The sequence below is a fragment of the Miniopterus natalensis genome, chromosome 10 (assembly GCF_054644295.1).
Source record: "Miniopterus natalensis isolate mMinNat1 chromosome 10, mMinNat1.hap1, whole genome shotgun sequence".
In the NCBI taxonomy this organism is placed as follows: domain Eukaryota; kingdom Metazoa; phylum Chordata; class Mammalia; order Chiroptera; family Miniopteridae; genus Miniopterus; species Miniopterus natalensis.
Genome location: NC_142090.1, coordinates 46129262 through 46152494, shown reverse-complemented (window position 1 = coordinate 46152494; position 23233 = coordinate 46129262). Strand labels below are relative to the sequence as shown.

At 39.6% G+C, this 23233-nt stretch overlaps 1 protein-coding gene across 1 annotated transcript in view; it reads right to left on the bottom strand.

Moving 5' to 3' along the window:
• SLC26A5 (solute carrier family 26 member 5) overlaps positions 1-23233 on the bottom strand; it is a 53512-nt gene that overhangs the window by 1046 nt on the left and 29233 nt on the right. Inside the window, exons 4-18 of the mRNA XM_016219592.2 lie at positions 22873-22983; positions 21492-21658; positions 20790-20954; positions 18462-18614; positions 15755-15837; positions 11262-11409; positions 10081-10194; positions 6374-6451; positions 5609-5704; positions 5266-5372; positions 4179-4248; positions 2867-2959; positions 2272-2379; positions 1437-1637; positions 795-849 (exon numbers count right to left, since the gene is read on the bottom strand). Coding sequence (XP_016075078.1) covers positions 795-849; positions 1437-1637; positions 2272-2379; positions 2867-2959; positions 4179-4248; positions 5266-5372; positions 5609-5704; positions 6374-6451; positions 10081-10194; positions 11262-11409; positions 15755-15837; positions 18462-18614; positions 20790-20954; positions 21492-21658; positions 22873-22983 — 1749 coding nt within the window. The remainder of the gene's footprint in view (positions 1-794; positions 850-1436; positions 1638-2271; positions 2380-2866; positions 2960-4178; positions 4249-5265; positions 5373-5608; positions 5705-6373; positions 6452-10080; positions 10195-11261; positions 11410-15754; positions 15838-18461; positions 18615-20789; positions 20955-21491; positions 21659-22872; positions 22984-23233) is intronic.

Sequence of the window (23233 nt, the reverse complement as noted above, 5' to 3'; positions counted from 1 at the left end):
TAAATATATAAACATTTATTCTTATTCCCCCCTTTTCTTACCCAAAAGAAAGCATACTATATATATTATTCTAAATTTTTAAAAAATGTAATCTTTTCACTTAATTTTTTATGACTATATGATATTTGATCTTGTAGATGTAGCCTAGTTGATTTAGCTGGTCCCTTGTGTTTGATAGTTGAGTTTTTCCAGCCTTTTGTTTTTACACAGTACTGTGACGACTAACCATGTACATGTCTTGTTCTGAATGTGTGTAGCACATTGCTGGATTTGCTGGGTTAAAAGGCAAACGCATTTGTGGTTTTGAAAGCCTCCAGAGAGGCTGTTCCATTTTGCACTCACACCAGCAAGGTCTGAGAGTGCCTGATGCTGACAGAGCACGTGACCAAGCAGTTCTTATTTTTGCCATTATGTAGAGTTCATTTTCAAGCACTGTTTTAACCAAAATTGAATATAAAACAAGAAAGCAGGCATTGTATGGAAAAACCTAAATGATTTTATGTAACTCTGTTAATGGTAGTCATTAAATAATTACTAAAAAATATACCAGCATAGAGCAATGGTTTATTAGCTCGTCTCTGCCAACTGCGGCTCAGGAGGCCTGCCACAAGTATCTCAGTGACAGGGGTGCCTGTAAGTGGCTAATTTCAAAGCTAGCTTTAGAGTGATTTTCAGAAGGAAACTTTCATTTTCACCAAAAACTAAAATTAGGGGGAAATATTTGCAAATGCAGTTACTAAAAAAAAGAAACCAAAACAAAATGGTAATTCTCTTCATTCTAGAAGTGTACTTACCACTGCATCCTGCTAAATACACATAAATACCGACATCTCCATATTCTTTTACAATCTGTAATAATGTTGAAATAAAGTTTAGTTTCCCTTGACTGTGCCAGATGCAAGTTTCTTTTTACCAATATGTATTTCACTAATATAAGACACTTCAGTACATTCACTTGAACTACTTTGCTTCAATAATTATGCATTTTTTAATTAGTCATTTAAAAATGATTGTATATTTCTTATTTTTATATGGACAGTGATAATTAGGAATACAAAGAATTCTTGTTAAATTTTATTTGGGTGTAATAAAGGTATAATGGTAATGACTTTGAAAAGAATCTTCTTGTAGAGATAAACACTGAAATATTTACAGATGATGTGATGACTGGCATACGCTTCAAAATAAGGGAAGGGAAAAGTGGGTGTGGGGGACAAACGAAACAAGGTTGACCATAAATTGATAATTGTTGAAGCTGGGGGATATTCATTACACTATGCTTTCTATTTTTGAAATTTTCCATGATGAAAAGTTGAAAAAAACAAAAACAAAAAATGTTTAATAGTTGGGAAGGGACTCTAGTTCAACTCTCTGATTTTACTAATGGCAAAACTGGGCAGAGAGAGAGTAAATGACTTGTTCACGATGATGCTTACCCCTGAGAGAGTTTTTACACCAACAGAGTCGATAAAATTGACTTGGGTAAAATCCAGAATAACGGTGTGGACATTGTCCCCTGGGGGCATAAACCTTTGTAGTTCTTCAGGAAATGTGCTCTTGATGACTATTGGGGGAAATTTTATTTCCTCATCATCTTCTTCAGGCTTCGTAGCATCTTCTCCGTCTACTTCTCCATCCTGTCAAAAATTAAACCACACCAGAATTCAATGAACAGCTCATATTTTGGTCCTCAGAGTTATAAGGAAAAATTAGTCCTTAGAGTTTCAAGCTACTGACTATACCAGATTTTTTCTAAAATATTTGCCATATCCTAGCCTTGTAATGTGACAAAAAGGATGTGTACATAACATTCAATTTTAGCTCAGTTTCTTTCCCTTTTTTTGTTCAATGAAATCCACTCTATTTAGTCATCATATTGATATTCCCCTAACTTCTAAAATAATTCCATTAACTTCAGGATGCTAGACCATAAGTTACCATAAGCCTAAACAGTAAAAACCATCCTCTGAGTTTTTTGACTATAAGCTGAATGAATCTATGGCCAGGTACTAATGATAAAATTTATTAAGGTACTGTTTGATGTTTACTTTTTTGAAACAGTATTTTCCTGGGCCCATATCACTACTTATTTCAGAAGCATTCGCATAACCACTTTATCATGCATCTTTAATACATAAAGGATAGTTAGATTGTTTCTAAGCTTTCCTATCTTAGGGACTTCATGCTGTGTTAAAACTTCAATCATGAATAAAGGTGAGGGCCATTATGGATCAAGAGAGAAGGGAAAATTATGATGAAGAGACCACTCACCGCCTTGACAATGGTTGCGTTGGCCATGTTTGCATTCCCAACTTCTTTAGCATACTTCTTCATGGCCTTTCTTCTTGCTCCCATTATAAGTGCTGGGTTCACTCCCGTCTTTACAGAAGAGCAATATATGCAAAATCACTTCTTGGCACCCAAGAACCCACTCGAATACAATTAATCTTTAAATGTCCCCACTTTATGGTTTTCTATGCCAAGTTATCACCCCAACCCTTTCTCTACCCTTCCCTCAGATCCAATGAACTGAGTTACTCCCTCATTACATGAACATTAGTACCCTTCCTTATTCTTGGTCTTGATTCAAGACAACCAAAAGCAAACGTATTAAAGAGAATTTAAAGTAGTTTTCAAACCTAGATTTCTCAGATTCTTATATTTAAGAGACTCTGTGGGTCGATTGTGAGGTTTTCTTATAAACTGGGCAGTGTGAGGTTGAGTTCTAATCATTACCAAAGGAATCCATATGATCCCAAGAGTAAGAAATCTAAAATTATTTTTTCACAAAAATTTTTTAGAAAGGTTATATGTACACACACACACATACAGAGAAACAGTATAAAATTAATTTCTTGTGACTCACCTTTCTTTTTAATGCACTGCTATACAAGTCACTATTTGCATAATAAATTGGGGCATTTACTTGGAATATTTTTATTCCAGGAATTTCTTTCACCTGAGAAATAAAATGTTAGTGAATTTAACACATATAAATATTTCAGAATTAAAACTGCAATTGCCTCCCTCCTCCAACTTGAAAATTCATACAGAGGTTGCTAAGGGCCCTCTTAATAGTGTTTAGATAAAATGATGTCACTCTACTCATGCTCTGGAGGAAGGAATCCTGAGAAGCCTTTAAAAAAGGCACATCTTCCCACTTCTTTTAACAGACTTTCTGTGTTTCACTTTTACCATAAGACACAAAGAAAAGGAACTGAAAAATATTTAGACTATAAGAAGCAGGCGAATAAATGAAATGCAGGCAGGAGTAGAAATGGACCCAAGTGAAACAGAGTGAATATTTTTTAGGTTTATTTTATTGAATTTAGAAAGAGAGGGAGGGAGAGAGGGAGAGAGAAACATCAGTTTGTTGTGCCACTTATTTATGCATTCATTGGTTGATTCTTGTATGTGCCCTGACCAGGGATCGATCCAGCAACTTTTGTGAATCAGGACGATGCTCTAACCAACTGAGCTACCCAGCCAGGGCTCAGAGTGAATATTTTATCATGAAGCCCTGAACTCTAGAATGCAGTTTGGATACAAGTAATTCAGCATATAATTTGTTGAGAGGAGGAGGAAACAGTAATCCCAGCATCAATCTCATCCCTCATGCCTTATGGTGAGTCTGAGAATTTCTTCCCAAACAGAAAACAAAACAACCAGACAACACTAGTTTTAAAAGATTTTGTAAAAGTCCTTTGAGATTCCATGTAAGAAAAGAGCATTCAAAATCAAGGAAATTTTAAGGCCTAATTTTAACTATTAAAAATGAAGCAGGAGGCCAGGCTGGCGTGGTTCAGTGGCTGAGCATCGACCTAAGATCCAGGAGATCGCAGTTTGATTCTTGGTCAGGGCACATGCCCAGGTTGCCAGCTCAATCCCCAGTCGGGGCATGTAGGAGGCAACCAATCCATGTGTCTCTCTCATATCAATGTTTCCCTCTCTCTCTTTCCCTTCCACTCTCTCTGAAAAGCAATGGAAAAAACATCCTCGGGTGAGGGTTAAAAAAAAAAAAGTGAATCCAGACAGTAAATCAATATTCAGTCCTTTCACTTTGACCACTACAACTCCTTCCTTTTCACCCCCACTTTTTGTCCTAAGTAAAAATAAAATTTAGTTAACCAATCACATCACATGCTTACAACCATTTAAAATGATAGAAAAGGCCTTACCTCCTCATATGCATCTATATCAATATACACATCAGTGTCAGGAAGCTGTCCAAGGACTTTGTAGCTCGGACTGAAGAGAGAGAGTGAGTGGGTTAAAATATCATTGTGTTGAGACTCACTATGTAATTGAAACATGAAGTCGTGCACATTTAAATGTCATGTGTGGATTTGCTAGTGAGTTCAGGAATACTTGATCCTTATATAGTGTCTTTGCAAAGGGCTCTACATATCTCACATTCCCAGTGCCATTCCAAGCCTAACACTCCCCACACACCCTACACCTCATCCCCAACATACACAATACACACATGCAGAAAATACACCTCAATCACACGAACCACACACACACAAACACACACACCACATATGACACACACCCTTCACATACACACATACACAATGCAATCGCACCCACATACCATACAAATACACAAATACACACCATACCCACCACACCACACACATACCACACCAATGATCTGGTCAGAACAAAAGACTCAGGCATTTAAAGATGGGGGTAATATGAACTGTGTAGAGTTCAAGTCATGCCATATGTAACTCAAGTTCTCATTCCACTCAGTAGATGGAACTGTCTTCCTACTCTAATTTTAAAGTAGAAGAAGAGGTTTTCTTTTTGTTTCTAAGAGTTTCTGACCAGGGTGTGGGTAGTCAACTGAAGGGGTGGAGAGAAAATAAAAATCTCCAGTTAGTATAGAAGTTTTCTTAAGTTTTGTTTGAGAAATTGAGGCCCAGGTGAGTTGTTCAAGGTCAGGGAGCTTTGAGATCCAGAGTACGTCTCAAGGTCTTTGATCGGACATTCCACAGTCTTGCTACTATGTCCTGGTGCTTCTTGGCATGTAGATGGAAGTGCTTTGTGAGTGAGAATACACAATACAAATGTTAGCTGATTTTCTGGGTGGATTCCCTCAATAAGTATTCAGAGAACACACTATATGCCTGATACTGGACTCTAGGAACACCGCCTCTGTGATGAAGATGCTCAGTCTGTTGACAAATACAATCCATTTAAAGTCAATACTGCAATCCCAGACAGTACACTTTCACCCACCCCAATCTGTGCACTCACCTCTGTGTTCTGTAAATCACAGTCATCAGTGCGATGATCACGGCAGTAATCAAACCATAGTCCAACCCCAGGAACAAGGAGGAAACAAAAGTTGTAAGCCAGATGGTCTGAATAAAACACAGAAAGCTTTATGGAGAATCCTGTTAACAATTTCCTAGAGTTACACACACACACACACACACACACACACACACACACACACACACACACACAGTACCTAACTTTGCCTAACTGTATACTGCATTTAACAACTGACTGCACTAATTTATCATTCTCACATTTTCATCAGCAGTAAGTCATGAGTTGCTATGATCAATCACCTAGCATCACCTTTGTTACTTACCAGCTCTATTTTGCTGGTTCTCCAGAAAAAGGGAAGATCTGAGAACTGCATAAACATTCCTTTCAGGTTGACGATCACAATGGCCGACAGCACAGCCTGAAACACAGCACATCCACACTTTCCCCTCCTCTTGCGTCCAAACAGCCCCCTTTGCTGGCTCCTCACTGTCCTTCTGCTGCCCTCCCCATGTCCTCTCCCCACTCACTTCCTACATGGCAGTGATGGTACATTTGGAGCCATGAACACCTGAATTTCGGGACTTGGTTAGCTAAAATTGGCCTTGGAAAACCAGGCTTATATCCTAGCAGCAAACCTGCATGATAGTTAAGAGGTTAAAATTAAACTTGGTACTCAAGGAATTATTTCACCCATGGTCTTTCTACATTATGATTTTCTCTACTCTATAGTGTTCTTGATCTCTACTAGATTAAATATACCAGTAAACAAATATCTTATGAGTGTAGGCCATCTCAAATTTTAAATGGCAGTATAAGGTCAGAGAAGATCAAGGACAGAAGGGACCTTGGAGATTAGACAGTCCAAACACCCACTATGCTGAGACCCAGAAATGTTGAGATGGCTTTCCCAAGGTCCCAGTTGCTGGTAGATTGTGGAGCAGGACCTTGGTCCTAGCCTAGGCCCTTTCTCACACCACTCTGCTAAGGTCATAGTAAAAACCATGAGATAGCCACAATAATATAAACAAATAAAAATAGCAAAATCTGTACACATGGAGAAACCTCACACCAAGTCCAAGCTACACACCTGGGGTAATGATTCAAAGAGGAATCCGGTGGCTAATATGACCATCAGGATCATTAACGAGGCCAAACAACCTGCAAGCTGCATGAGAAAAGACACATGGAAGGGGCTTTTAGGAGACAAGGGGCCAGCAGAGGTTGGTCTTAGATAATCAATGTGGGACCATCAAGAAAATATGGAACTCCTTCATACGGCTAAATATTCTACTTTTGGAAAATAATAATTATTAAAAACAAACAAAAAGGAAAATATGAATTCAAATAAGTCATCCAAACCATTACACAAACCTGTAACTCCTTCCCACTTTTGGGAAGTTTGGGTTCCTCTTACAGCTTTTAAACAGATGCTGAAATGCTTAAATACCCTGACAGAAATGTTCTTGCCAGGGGTGGAGAAAAGGAGATGTGTGATGCTGATCTGAGACCCATAAGGGCCAGAAGAGTTCAGACAAGACTTTGCTGTCCAATGCGGTGGACACCAGACATATGTAGCTATTTAAATTTTACAAATTAAAATTAAATGAAGTTAAAAATTCAGGTCTTGGCAGCACCAGCCACATCTTAAGTGTTTAAGAGCCACATGTGGTGGTTAGAGTATCATCCCAATATGCCAAGGTTGCAGTCAATAAATAGAGATTCCAAGATGGCAGCGGACTGAGTGGAAGCTACACTGATACTCTCCCAGGACCAAACTAAAATTACAACTAAATATAGAAAACCTATCCTGAAAAACCAACTGCAACTGAAGACTAGCTGGAGAGCACCCTCATAACAAGGACGAAAAGTGCATAGAAACTGGTAGGAAGTGCAGAGGCGTGACTCCCACAGGCAGCAGCTGAAGGTCTGGAGGGATATCTCAGCTGTGAGGGGTTCCCACTGAGAACTCTGGGGTCTAAACCCCAAGCTGGGATTCCCAGCCCAGAGCACCAGAACTGAGAAAGATGCCCACACAACATCTGGCTGGTTTCTTTTGGTGAGGGAGAGACAGCTGGAAATGCAGGCACCCTCTTAAAGGGCCAATGCACAAAGCTTCGTGTGTAGCCATTCACCTTGGGCTCTGGCTGAGGGAGGGCAAAGTGGACCAGAGCTGTGTAAGAAGAATCCAGGGATATGGATTCAGGGAATAGAGCTCAGAGGGCAGCCATCTGGATTCCTGTGCTGAGTCATCCGCTTTTCCGGGGGGGGGGGGAGGGAATAGTTGCCCTACCCTGTTGGAAAACCCCTCGCCCTACGTGGAATTTCTACAGCCTTAGGCTCATTAAGAGACTGATAACAATCAGCCTCTGGATGCTTTGAGTCTTTGCTTGATTTGCTTATGGGCACAAGGCTTGGAAAAGCAGACCTTGGCGTGCATCTTGATCCTGTCCAAACACATTCCCAGACCCAAGAGAGGGAATGACAAGCTGTGGAATGTGGAAAACTTCAAACAGGGTACTCAAGGCCAGTCAAAAACAGCATTTTATATTGGCCTGCACCAGAGACTATCCAAAAGACTGGGAGTCCTAGCAGATCTACTTAATACACAGAAACAAATCCAAACAGGCAGGCAAAATGGAGAAACAAAAAAACAAGCCCCAAATGAAAGAACAAAAGAATTCTCCAGAAGAAGAGCTAAATGAAATGCAGATAAGGAATCTATCAGATATAGAGTTCAGAATACTGATCATAAGGATGCTCAACAGCATGAGAAAAGAAATGGAAACGATGAAGGAAATTAAAAAAAAACAAAACAAAACACAAAATGGAAGGAATTAACAGCAGATTAGGGGAAACTGAGGATCGGATCAGCAAATTAGAAGACAGGGTAGAAAAAATCACTTGATCAGAGTTCCAAAAAGAAAATACAATTAAAAAACAGGAGGACAGTTTAAGGGAGCTGTGGGACAACATGAAATATAACAATATTTGCATCATAGGAGTTCTAGAAGATGTAGAAAGTAAGCAAGGGTTAGAGAATCTGTCGAAGAAATAATGACAGAGAACTTCCCTAACTTGGTGAAGCAAAAAGTCATACAAGTTTAGGAAGCACAGAGAATCCCAAGCAAGGAGAATCCAAAGAGGCCCATGCCCAGACACATCAACCTTAAAGTGCCAAAAATTTAAGACAAAGAAAGAATCTTATAGGCAGCAAGAGAAAAGCAACCTGTTACCTACAAAGGAACTCCCAGAAGGCTGTCAGCTGATTTCTAATAAGAAACTCTACAGGCTAGAAGGGAATGGCATGAAGTATTTAAGGTAATGCAAAGCAAGGATCTGAAACCAAGACTGCTCTATCCAGCAAGGCTATCATTCAAAATAGATGGCAAAATAAAGAGCTTCCCAGACAAAAAAAAGGCTAAAGGAGTTTATCACCACCAAACCAGCACTGCAAGAAATGTTAAAGGGACTGCTGTAATAAGAGGTTGAAATAGAGAATTAGATACATAGGCATAAAGAAATAAAATAGCAATAGTTAAGTACCTATCAGTAATAACCTTAAATATAAATGGATTAAATACTCCAATCAAAGGACATAGGGTAGCTGAATGGATAAGAAAAAAAGACCCTGATATATGCTGTCTACAAAAGACCCACTTCAGAACGAAAGACTTACACAGGTAGAAGAAAAAAAAAACTTCTGGAGGACTTTAAAGGAGAGATCAACAGCAATATAGTCATAGTAGGGAACTTTAACATCCCACTGACTTTACTGGATAGATCTTTCAGACAAAAAAATCAACAAGGAAACAGTGATTCTAAATGACACACTAGATCAGATGGATTTAATTGACATTTATAGAACATTTTACCCTAAAGATGCAGAATATGCATTCTCTTCAAGTGCATATGGGACATTCTCAAAGACAGACCACATGTTAGGACACAAAACAACTCTCTACAAGTTCAAGAAGACTGAAATCATATCAATCATCTCGAACATTTACACCATGGAATACTACGCAGCTGTAAAAATGAAGGAGCCCTTACCATTTGAGATAGCATGGTCGGACCTGGAGAATATTATGCTAAGTGAAATAAGCCAGACAGAGAAAGACAAGTATCACATGATCTTACTCATATGTGGAATCTAATGAACAAAATAAACCAATGAACAATATAGATCCAGAGATATAGAAGCATGGAACAGACTGAGGAATCTCAGAGGGAAGGGAGGGGTAGATGGGTGGGTAGGAAGAGATTAACCTAAGAACTTATATGTATATATGCATAACCCATGGACACAGATAATAGTGTGGTGAAGTCCTGGGGGAGAGGGGCAGGATGGAGGGGATCAATGGGGGGAAAAAAGGACATTTGTAATACTTTCAACAACAAAGATAAATTTTAAAAAAAGAGGAAAAAAAGAGCCACATGTGGCTAGTGGCTGCCATACTGAATGGTGCAAATACTGAATATTTCCATCATTGCAGAAAGTTCTATTGGAACAGAAAGTTGTCAGGCTTTCATGACAACATCCTATGTCTCAACTTTGACTGGCAGCAGGGAGTTTTGTTCAATTTTTCGATTTAACTGGAGAGCATACTGCTTTCCTCTAGATTTAGCTCCTTAGGATTTGCTTAAATCAATCATACCTTTTTTGAGTCACTATGGAGAGCTCACTGGAGCATAGATCTTCAGGCTAGTAGCTTTGGATTCAGAACATAACCAAGGGATTAAAATTTATAATTACCACCCAAATCACCAGTCCTGAGAGGTCAGTTGTGTACACACCTGTGTCTTCCCTCCAGTTCCCTCCTGAACAAGGCTTCGAGACAAGGAGCATGAAATTGAAAAGGTCTGGAAGAGTGAGCCAATGGAATTGCACAGTCCCAGAGCAATGAGCTCCTTTTCCATGTGGAAACAAAGCACAAAAGAGATGGGTTATTCTTTAAAAAGAAAGGCGCGATGGCCTACATAATTCACACTTTCAGCAGTATAGGCTGTTTCTTCTGTTTTCAGATATAAGAATTTGTTTAGTATGAACTCAAAATAGGAATTATTACATAATTTAAGGTGTGTGTGTGGGGAAGCACTTTGGATTTTTAGTGTTGGAGATAAATGCTTCCCTCAGCCCCCTCTTTCCCAAATACTCTCTATACAAATAATGCTTTTTTTTTTTTAAACTGCAACCAAAGGGATAAAATGTTTTTGTGGATATACAGGATTGTGGATTATTGCATTGACAATTTTTGAATGCTTGGCTCCTGCTCATCCATGAGTACATGGCAGTGCCCTCCTGGGACAGTGAGTGAGCCCTGCTCTCAGGGCTGCCTTGGTCTTCCTGGTTGGATCACTGTGCTTCATATGAATGTGGAGCATCTAGTCTCCTTAGAAACACATAGCGTGTTAAAACAGTCATTGTCATGCCAAAATTATAGCTCATGGTATTTGGATTGAATATCTTATCTGAAGCTATGTTATAAAAGAAGATGACAAAGAATATATTGTGGAGTTTGAGTGATGAATCATATACTCCAAAGAGAAAACTTCCTGTGGAATAAAAATAGTTCTGGAAAAACATTTTATTCTCAATCTGTAAGCTTCAAAATGTGATAACATCTATTGAATGACAACTGTAATTGAAAAATAAAATTAAAAAGTAAAAAATAAAAATAGTGATAACATCAATAGGAGTATGGCAAACTCTAAACCTCAGATTGGAGATTTCACCTTTCTAGCTGGAACTCTGCCCATGGGGTGAGGCAGGACTCTGTACCTCAGTGTTCTGATGATCTAATCCACATAAAGTATGAAAAAATTGTAGTGCTGAATAAATTCATGTTTCAAACACATCCACCATCAAACTACAAGTTTTTCTACCAAGACAGAGAAATCAAGTTCATTTGCCTTTCAGAGCAGAGCATGATGATTGTATTATTAGGAAACATCTGTAAGAAATGAATAATTTTTACCTGATTGCCATCAACCTGGTAGCCATGTTTATTTGCCAAGGTCTTGGCCATTGAGATGGTCACTGAAAACCCAACAATGGCTATAGCAATGGCATCCACGTACACGAGGTGGAAGAGGCTGGTGTCCGGATTGGCTGGAGGTAGTAGCCTGAAAGATCAAGCTGACTTTAACCCAAGTGCTGTGACCACTGGGAAAAAAATATGCAACTAAAGGGGAGCATTTCAGAGGGGCATTATTTGCAAAGGAGGTGATCAATGCTTGGATTCTTGTTTGCTCCAGTTTGGCAAAAAGGAGGGCCCTCCTGGACACACAGAAGTTCTTTCCAGGCCCCAACCCCAGGGTACCAGCTTTCTACCTGAATGGGTTATCAGCAAAGATTAGATGCCGTTTTATTTAGAAAAGGAGTAACCTCACACCTCATGGCACCTGTATGGCAGGTGTAAGTAAGACACAGAACAGGAAAGAGAGAGTGCTCTGTTGCCACAAGACATTCGAACCAAAGCCTGAGGGCAGGGAGGGTGTCGGACAAGGGTTACCTTAGAGGAGAATTACTGTCTGAGCAACAGTAGGTATTCTCACTCCTTTCCCTTGTTATTTCACATAAGGACTCTGCTTCTTCCCAGGATCCCTTTAGGTGAGTTTCTAACATGGGAAAGGAGCAGCAGCAAATTATACTTCTTGGGTCTCACCTGGGAACTCTGGGAGTCTGAAGGGGCCAAAAATGCAACTCTTGAAGCCCCACAATGGGCAACCTAATTTTTGTGGTTCATTCTAATAGGTTGAAAACTTTGTCCTAAAGGAAAAAATAGGGATTCCCTAGAAAAGTATGGGGGAAGGAGCAATATAGGTTTTCAAAGGTACCTACTCTAATTCAAGGCATTGGGCTAATAACAGCAATCGATTATTTGATGCATAATATTATTATTCTTACAGTAACATCTGTTTATTAGGTGTTTCCTTTGTACCAAGTTCTGTGCTTATTTATCTCCAGTAGCCCTGTGGGCTAGGCACCACCATAATGGGCACTTTACAGACGAGAAAAATGAGGCTTAGTGAGGTTAAGCAACTTGTCCAAGGTCAAATAGCTCCTCAACTAAGTACAATAAAAACCATGAAGAACCCAATTCCCTATGCCTTTTTCTCCTACTATGTCGTATCACAGTGACAAAGGGGATGTCTCAAGTTCTGGGGTAAAGGAAAGGGAGGGGGAGAGAGGAAAGAAATCTAACATATATAAAGCCTAGATTATGTGCTACATGCTTGATATATGTCATCACATTTGTCCTCACAACAATCCTATTAGATAGGTACTGCTATTATCCCAACTTATAGGTGAAAAAAATGGATGCTTGCAGATGTCAAGTAATTTGCCCAAGATGGAGCAGGGAGTCAAACCCAGGGGGTCAAACCCAGGGGGTCTGACCATAAAACTTGCTGTCTTTCCCTCACATTTTGCTACATAAGCATTAGCCAAGAGGGAAGGCCTGGTAGCAGCTTTGGGTCTGAGGAATAAGAATATGAGAAAAAGATTTATTTTGGAATGAAGTAAGGAAAGTAAACCAAGAAACAGAATATATTGCCACAACTGGGATTTTTAATAGCTCACTTTCTGGACACTATACCGTGTATGTATTTATGCGTGTGTAGATAAATATTGTAGTTTGCTTTCAAAATGACCAACAATTCCTCCCATTCTTATATGTGCTGCTCTCCCATCTAGAGGTGGAATCTGTTTCCCCTCTGGCTAAATCTTGCAATTTGCTTTGACCAACAGAATGTGGTGAAAGTGATGTGTGAGCGCTTTAAGTGGCCTGGCAGCTTCTGCTTTTCTGTCCTGCCCTGAGCCCTGAGTAAACAGTTTGGCTACCCTGCTGGAAACACCATGTGGAGAGAAGAAGCCAGCCAGCCCTCAGCAGTTCCAGCCCTCCAGCTGAGGTGTCAGATGTGTGAGTGAAGCCCTCCTGGGTGTTCCATCCCCAGTCGCTCCTTCAGACATTTATAGCAGCAATGATGGACCCCAAGTGAGACCAGCAAAAGAACCACCAGCTGAGCCCTACCTAGATTGATGATTGTGAGCAAAGAAATGGATGCTGCTTTAAGCCACTGATAAGACTCACAGATAATTGAAATAGTGTGATTATACACAGATAGATAGGTAGGTAGGAATTGTTTCCTGCTTGGTTTTGGGAAAAATTCCAGAAAGATAAGCTTTCTGGGTAACCAAGTTTCAGAAAGGTGAAATGTTATTTAGAAAAGAAAAACTTCAGCTCTTATAAAGGGAAAGCATGTTTGGGTACAATGCAATCAGGAAAGTATTAGATAGAAATTATGGTGGCATGTGAATTTTTAAAAGAAGTCTAAGTGTAAGAATTTACATTTATTCAAATTATTTGTGATTAGTTATTCAGTAGGGTTATCTCTTGGATCCAGTCAAAGACCAATGTTTATCACATGACTAACTATGTAATGGAAAGTGCGCACAGCTGAGTATCGGAAGACTGGGTCCAGGCTGGGACTCATTGCAAGTCACCAAACCTCATTCATGTCTCTCAAATGTCGCCTTCTCTGATATTCTACCTAAAACAGCAACCCCAGCCCATCCTATCCCTTACCTAGCTTCCTCTTTATAGCACTTCTCACTCATTGTTTATTGTCTGTCTCCCCCGGTAATATACGAGCTCCATGAAACCAAAGACATTTTTGCTTACATGTTTGCTTTTGGTTTTAACTGCTGTGCCATTGGCACATATAGGCACTCAATAAACACATGCTGTATAAATGAGAATAAATGAACTTTCTTATCTGTAAAATGGGGATAACGTATATATCAAAAGTATTATTGTGAACAGCAACTGAAATGGTGGATATTAAAGTATTGTATAAATTACAAGTCCAAATAGAAAAGCAAGCATTATTACTGTGTTATACTTGAACCATAGTAACATGTTCATTATAGCAACTTGTTTTGAAGTAGAGCGCATGCTTCCTCCTTCAACACTTGCTCTGTGGGGTGAACTTTGTCTTAAGAGCAACTCCTGCTCCGTGTGCTTCCCATAAGATTCTTAGATGGGACTAGAGGCGATGTCTGATGGGATATGGTAGGTTCTGTCAACCTTCAACATTAGGGCAAATATCTGATTCAGGGTTTTTGGAAAAGAGAAGAGGGTGGTGAGAGGGATAGTATAAAAGACAGAGACATAGAGAGGCACAGAGACTACCAGAGAGTGTCAGAGAGGAACAGAGCTAGACCAGGAGAGGCTCACAGTCACTCTCTTTCAATTAAAGAGAATAGTAAAAAATTTAAAGAGTTAGAGACAAGAAAAAAAATGAGGCAAAGAAGTAATATATGATTTGAAACTAGAAAAGTTGTTGAAATAATGAGCCACAGAACTTTCAATTATCGCATATGAACACTTACAGTGTATGCCAGGTGCTACACTAACTGTCCTGTGGCTTTCTCAGTGGCCCTTGAAATAGGCATTAATTACCATGCTTACCTGGCAGGAAAGGAAACTGAGGCTTTGAGGGGATAAGTGACTTGCCCAAGGTCACACAGCTAGAAAGTGGCTGGCTAGACTTAGGTCTTTTTGCTCTTAATTTCTATGTCTTCCAAGGAGAGATTTTAAAAACCAGTAAATGCTAAACAATAGGGAACAGGACAAAAACACCACATGCCACTGTTGGTGGACTGTAAAATGGTGCAAGCACTACAGAAAACAGCATGGAGGTTCCTCACAACGTCAGAAATACAACTCTTGTATGATCCAGCAATCTCACATCCAAAAGAACTGAAAGCAGGGTCTCGAAGAGATATTTGCACACCCATGTTCATAGTAACACTGTTGACAACATCTAAGAGGTGGAAGCAGCACAACTATCTACCGACGGATAAATGGATAAACAGAAATTGGTTACACATACCATGGAATTTTATTCAGCTTTAAAAAGGAAGGAAGTCCTGAAACATGCTATGACATGGATGAAATTTGAAGACATTATGCTAAATGAAATAAGCCAGTCACAAAAAAGACAGATACTGTAAGATTCCACTTATATGAGGTACCTAAGGTAGTCAAATTCATAGAACAAAAGTAGAATGGTGATTGTCAGGGCGGGTTGGGGTGGGTAGATTGAGGGTTATTGTTTAATGGGCGTGGAGTTTCAGATTTATTTACAGGATGAAAAATTTCTGGAGATCAGTTTCACAATATGAATATATGTAACACTACTGAACTGTACACCTAAAATAATTAAAACGGTACATTTTATGTTATGTTTTTTACCACAATAAAAAAAAAACACCACCCATGCACACACTGAAAAACACACACACAAAACCCCAGAAAACCAACAAGCCCAACCAAACCCTCAGCTATTTGATATATAGAGAAAAAGAGGTTTTACCCTGTAAGAACACTAAAGCAGGAGGTAGAAACCATAATAAATTCATCAATTATTCAAGCCACACTCTTACTTAAAACGATTTTCCTACCCCAGAGGCAGTGTCCCAACGACATCCACATTGTACGATTCGTGCAAGCTAAACCCAGCTGAAATGCCAGTTCCCATTACCACCTAAAACAAACACAAACCCAAACGTCCTTTACAGATGAAAATTCAAATGCCACAAAAATGAGCTTCAATTTGTTAGCCAAGCCAAACCTATTCTCACTTTACCTTTCAGTTTTAAAAAGAAGAATTATAGTTAGATTCCAGCAATTCTAAATACTCCTAATGACTTTCCCTGCAAAATTAAAATGGACTCTACAGTTTCCTTGTGGCCTTGAAATCTTGTCCTCTTTATTTTGGTCTGTTCCATGCTGAGGTGTCTGGCTAGTTGGCTGCAAACAGAAGAGGCCATAAAACCTTTCAGGAGTTGGCTGTGCATGTGGGCGACGTAAAATGCATCCCTGATAACATGGCATGAATAAAGGTCACTGAAGTGTGTATTGTGTGTGTGTGTGTGGGGGGGTAATGATGACAGTGTATAATTATAAAATGTGTGTTTGGATTTGCAACCCTCCTGCTGACCCTGTTTCCAGGAGAGCAGCACCAAGTGTGGGTAGAGCACCCTGCAGTTGTCTTCTCTCATTTCTGTAAGGATCAGAGTGCAAGTGCCCATCACACATGTGTGTCATTGTATGCCAGCTTCCTGAATTGCCAGAGATAGATTTAGTTGGCACGGAAAGTACAACTCTTAGTGAGCTACAAGATGAAAAAAATAACAGACGTAAGAATAGCAATTTTCTTTATCCCAAAGAACCATAGCTACAGAGCTTTCTGAGTGGGCTGTCGGGAAGGAATTAGGGCTGTTCAGGGAAGGGAGCCAGTCCCTCACAGTGGTGGCTGCTGCAGGGTACCCTTAATAAGGTGAGCTTATTGACACAGCAGCCTGAGAGACCAAGGGCATGGTGCTTCTGGCCCTTTGATGAAAGGCCCCTTTTTGTTGGTCGTAGTTATGTCTGTCACCCTTAATTGTATTAGTTGTGCATCTCAGAGAGTGCTCAGAATATTCAAATTCACAAGATAAATATGGCTTGTTTCTGGAGCATCAATTTTATGCAGTGGTAAATAATTTAAAACCTGCTTTCCGATCAACACAAACAGATATATTATGAAATGGAATGCAAAACTCAAACATTTGTTCATGATAAAAAATAAATTTTGTGTTTAAGGAGAGTTGTAAAGACTGTCCCCAATTTTTCAGTATGGCTTTTCTCTCCCTTGCTCTGAGGAGAACTTAGATAAGAAATTTAAAAAACACTAGTTTACTATAATTACAATGATAAAATTCTGGAGAACTGTTGCCCTGGGAAACATGAAGGAATCTGTTAAAGGGAACCTGGAAATGGACAGAACCAGGAACCCAGGCCAGGAGGCAATCTTCACCATTTACTTCACAATTAAGCCTTGCCTGTCTTCCTTGCCATACAAAGGAGCTGAGAACCTCTTGCCGCACTCCAAGACAAAACAGGAACTCTGTGCCCGGCCCCAATAAGAGAACAGCTTTTGAAACTGTTAGAGCCAGTCCTGTTGGGATGTAGACAAGACCAAAGCATGGAAAAGGATCAGAGGGATTGGCTTCCTTGTGAGCTATAATATTGGCCAAGTGTTTCTGTGGCTCAGACTTCTGGCTAAATTTCCATCAGACATCTATATTTTTTATCCTTATGGCTCTCAAATTATGCATCAAGGTGCCCCAGGTTGCCAAGGGGAACTCACCAGGACACTGGGAAGGAACTTTCAAGGAAAACCTCTCTCAGACACTGTGCAAACTTCTAGTTCCTTTTTTCCTTTTTAAAATATGTTTTGATTGTTTTTTTAGAGAGAGAGGAAGGGAGAGGGAGAGAGAGAAACATCAAAGATGAGAATCATTGAGGAGCTGCCTCCTGCACACCCTCTATTGAGGGTGGAGCCTGCAATCTGGGCATGTCTCCTGACCAGGAATCAAACCAGCAACCCTTTGGTGCACAGGACGATGCACAACCAACTGAGCCACACTGGCCAGGGCACCTACTACATTCCTTTTGGTAACACTATATCTTTGCAAAGCTGGGCATTCAGTGGTTGCTGTGGTAGAAAGCAGGTCCTGTGCAAAATCAAAGTGAACAGGAAATGAGGGCAGTAGTATCCATCTGATTCCAAGGTCTGAGGAGTTGTGAAGTGTCCACCCTTCACACATCCCATTAATACACTGAGGTTGTTTAACATTGTAATAAAAATATACTTTATTTCAATTTATGTGCATTATTTTTACAAACAGTTCCTAAGTTGTTAGACAGTTCCTAAACCGTTAGGTATTTCTCTAGGCCTAGGAGTGCTAGGAACCAAGAAAGTTTGGGAATTTTTGTCTTTTGCTCTTTTCAAAATTGAAATAGCTTAAGTTTTTCAGGTTATTAAAGTTATATGTGTTCCTTATAAAACAATTAGACAATAAAACATTGAGGAAGAAAAAATCTTCCCTAATTTCATCAATCACAGATAATTCATATTAAAATATTTACAGAGTCCACCTATATTTTAAAAATCATCCATTCTATACTCTAATTAATTTTCTTTCTTGTCAGTGTATTTTTAGAAGTTCTTGACAAATTCTACCCTTCTCTTGGCCGAACTGAGTGGAAGAGTTCTAACTCCCTGTTCCCCCACCCCCTGTCCACTTCTGCATCCCTCACAGAAATAGCTGAAAGTTGACTTACCGCAAAGAACTCTAAAGGAATGGGTGCTGGCAATTTCTCTTTAAATCTCTCATTAAACTCCTTGCCACCCAACAGCAAACCAAAAACCATCAGCCCGACGCCTAGGGAACACACGTTGAGGTTTTTAACATTCTGCAACACAGCAACTGTACTCTGTAACACAGTGAACACTGGGGGTTTACATCAGGCAGCAGCCCTGAGCAGACAGACTCTAGTGCACTAATTCACACAGCCATCCCAGTACCGAACATTCTAGTCAAGAGTTCTCAGGCTGAAATCGCTTTCTTTGTAGCTTCCCCAATTAGAAGCAATTTTTATCTAGTTAGGCAACTTTAAAGTTGTAATTCTTACCCAAACAATCTTAGTGTTCTTTGATACACTAATGTGTCAATGTAGTATTATAAAATTCAGAAGAGTAACCCTTGTACTTGAGTCCTGAGCATTAGGAAAGGGTTAGGAGCTGATACCAGCAAAACAATCCAAAGGTAAACACATAGAAAAGGTTTTAAGAGCTGAAAGGGGGAAATCATTGTTAGCAGATGAAAGAGGAATCAGGTGGGTCTTGAAGGCAAGAGAGTGCTGAAATTTGAAAAGATGCCCAGGAGAGTTAAAGAAAGTCATTTAATTTTATTCTAAGGTTGCAATCTCAGCACCCCAAATACAGTCAATACTCATCTGGACCCTGGGAAAGTAGGTTACCACTAAGCCCAGGCTACATACCTTTCCTAGCAATGACTACAGCATATTCAGGTGCTAATCTTTTCTGTTTCCTGAGTGACAAGGCACTTAGAGAAATCTCAGAGTAAGAAGCATGTTACCAGCTATTATGAGAAATCAAGAATTTAGTTATTTAGGGAATGTTCCTACAGTTTGATCCCATTCTAATCCATGAAAGACTCAATTTAAATGGCACTTCCTCAAAGTGACTTTCCTAGGCCCCTAATCTAAAGGTCTTCCTATTCAGCTTTCATAGTAGCCAGTGCCTTTTCTTCATAGCATCAAACAGTATTTGTAATTAATTACACATTTATGCAACTAATGGTTTACTATTTGTTTTCCCATTGGACTGTAAGTTTTGCTCACTCACTGCTGTGTCTAGGACAGTGTCGGCACATAAATACCTACAAAGGCTACAGGTTTCTCTCTCTAAGAATAGATTTAACAGCATCTCAGAAGTTGTAATATGTAGTACTTTAACTCATTTTGTTCTAATTATTTCAAAATTTCCTTTATCCATGGGTTACTTAGAAATAGGTTTTTTTGTTTCTAAATGTTTGGAGGTTTTAAAGCTATATTTAGTTATTACTAATTATACTACACTGAAAAAATTACTAAATTTTTAGAATTTGTGATCAGTTTCACATGTAAGTTTCAACATGATCGGTTATTACCACTGTTCCCTATGTGCTTACAAAGAATTTATATTTCCTCTGAGTCGGGTGCAAGGGTCTGTATATTTTTTATTAGATTAAACTGGTTAATTGAGTTAGTCAAATCTTTAATAGACTTAATTTTTAAAAATTTTATTTATTTTTAATTCTTTTTTTTAAATATATCTTTATTGATTCCAGAGAGAGGAAAGGAGAGGGGGAGAGAGAGATAGAAACATCAATGATGAGAGAGTCATTGATTGAGCCCACAACCCGGGCATGTGCCCTGACCGGCAATCGAACCCTGATCGCCTAGATCCCAGGTCGACTCTCAACCGCTGAGCCACGCCCGGCCGGGCTATTTTTAATTCTTAGGAGAAATTGGCTTAGGAAACAAGTCATAGAGGTAAAGAAAGGGTGGAGCTTGGGAGTGAGTAAGCTAAAGGTAACTTGCCTGTGGGGGAGGGGAAGAGGAAGGGGAAAGGGCAGGGGAAGGGGGAGAGGAAGGGGGAAGGGGGAGGGGAAGGCAAGGTCATGCTCCCGGGAAGGAGGGCACCTATAGATTTATTTTTTTTGCCTGCTTGAGTAAGCAGTTTTTGACAGAGACAGGTTCTCCCATAATGCCTTTAAATTATTTATTCCCAAAGAGAACATAATTCTGTCTCAAGAAAAAGTTGTCTTTTCAGCTAATTAGGGTAAAGGTGTAGCCACCAAATAAAGACCTAGCAAAAAATTCCTTGTAAGGTAGGCAGTTTCATGAACATTAATAAAATGGGACTTTAAGGTTTAATTCCTTTTGTAGTGCTCTTTTCAGAAAAGCTTTAGAATATCTGAATGCTTTCCATTTAATTAAAATCCTTAGAAAAAAGGAAAGCGAGCCTTGAAGTTGAAAGAGATACAGAAGACAACGAGGAAAAATAAAGAAGGAAAAACTAGTAGCAGTAAGTTGCTTACTTACATACACCACTGAAAAGATCCCACTGTACCGCTTTGTTTTAACTCCAAACAGGTACTTTAACATGGAGGTGAAGACATGCACAGCTGCCGCAGTGGTAAAGCCGCGCACCAGGGGCTCTGTGAGGTATATGGCCACAAATCCAAACCTACAGACACCTAGGCAAAACTATTTTTTTTTAATGACAAAGAAACAAATAAATCATATGATAGATCAGGAAGTTAAAACCAACGGAAAACATACAAATTTCTTTCTGGACCACTTTCTAACACTACAAACTTGTACCTGCAGCAGTTAAGCAGCTAACAAATCAATCACTGGTTATACAGAAAACATTGGATGGTTGGGAGTGGCTCGGAGTCGCAAAGAGCATCGGGCACACTCAGACTGAGGACACATTGAGTCAATGTCATTTCCTGTTCCTTCCAAGCAGATAAAAGAAGCCCTCTTCCCTTTACTAACCAATCCTGCTTCAAGCTTTTCTTGCTTTTGGAATTTCTAAAGTACCCACCTGAGGCTTGCTAGTTCCTAAAAATATCAATTTAAGTAAGGCATATAGTTGACTTGTGCTCCTGAGTGCTAGGAACTCTGAGCTCTGGGTTCTTGCAGGCTGACCCTACCCACCATGTAGACCAGCCAAGAGGGCTCAATAGATATTTATGAAATGAACAAATGAGAGCCCATTTCCCCATCCATGAGTCTTACCTGAATGATTCCTGAAAGTAAGGTCACAGACATGGCGACTTTCACTCTCAAGGCATCTCTTATTTCTGTACCATTGGTTGCGTTTACTCCTCCTGGAATAACTATATCATCTGGTACTAACCGAACAGCCACACCGCCAATCATCAGGCTAATAACAGCGAAAGGACCTGAAACAGCGAAGCATTAATCAAGCAAATCATTTGCAGTGTATCTGATGTGATTGCTGCCAGTACTCTAGAGAACACAGGTAAGGTCAATAAATCATCATTGAAATAAAATTGCACTGTTCTCCTTAAGCATTAAACCACTGCTCCTGGTTTATATGTAAATTGTGTGTGTGCAGATTGTATTCTCCAAAAATGACCATGATGGTATCTTCCATCCCACAGATTCTTCTAGAACTTTGACATTTCCCCATTAAGAGGTAGACTAATTCTTAATTTCTGTCTCCTTGAATCTGGGTGGACTTGTGACATACTAGTAACCAAAGGAATGTAGCACAAGTGATACTGTTGACTTCTGAGGCTAGGCAACAAAGGTGATGCAGCTTCCACCCGAGAGCGGTTACACTTGCTTGTGCTGCAGCCCTGAGTGTGAGAAAGCTCCAATTAGGACCACATGGAGAGAAGGGAGAGAGGAGTGGGGAACAGAGGAGAGACAGCGGAACAGAGGGGAAGAGGAGGAGGTGAGAGGAAACAAGAGAGAGGATGAGGCTCAGGCTTCCTGTAGCTGCTTTAGCCCCAGCTCTCTTCTAACTCTCAACTGCATCAGACCCTAAACCAGGCCTGCCCAGATGAGCCTTTCCCAAATCCTGACCCACAGGAACTGTGAGACATGATGAAATGATTCTTGTTTTAAGCTGCTAAATTTGGGGGATGTTTGTTACCTAGGAATGGACATCTCAAACATTGTGCTTGTGTTTGCTGGTGGCAGCTTCATGCAGCACCAGCACTAACATGAAATCCATATACATCTGATCCTAAATACACCAAATACATTAAAGGGAATCCATGTACAATTCAGAGCCTAAAATCAGATAAAAGTGCAATACATGTGCAGCAATTAGGAACTTGCAGTGCCACTAATGAAATAAATAAAAAGAAAAACCAGATGCAAGCAAATTGTATTATGAACTAAAGCACTTACTTCACAGGTTTTAACAACTGCTCTTTTTACACAAGAAAATTGTCTTTGTTTTTCATTATGCCAAGATTTTAAGAAAGCTATTAGTTCTAGAAATCTTGGGGGGAATGTATTTTTTTAAAGCACCTATTGGGCATGCAGTAACAAATTATCAAGCAGATGCTCTAATACCAAACATGCTATTTCTTTGGCACATTTCAAAATGAAAGGTACTAGAATATCAAGTATAAGCTTTTACCTATTGATATGTGTCTGGAGGTTCCAAAAAAGCAATACATGATAACAGGGTAAAAGGAGGAGTACAGGCCAAACACTGGAGGCACAGCTGCCAACATCGCAAAGGCTAACCCTGTGGGATTAAATACCAAACAGAAATAGGAAGATCATTAGAAAACAGAGGCTTATATATATTTTTCTCTTGGTTCTTTATCTCTGATGAACAAATGAAAATCATGTTAACTTAAGCAGAAGTGTCTTAACCAGCCCACCCTTCCACCCTGAACCTACACGTAATACTACCTTTGTGCTTAGAGAGTCCAGGTTGAGAATTTCCCTTTACATCCACACTTTGCCAGGAGGTATATATTTTTTCTGCTTTA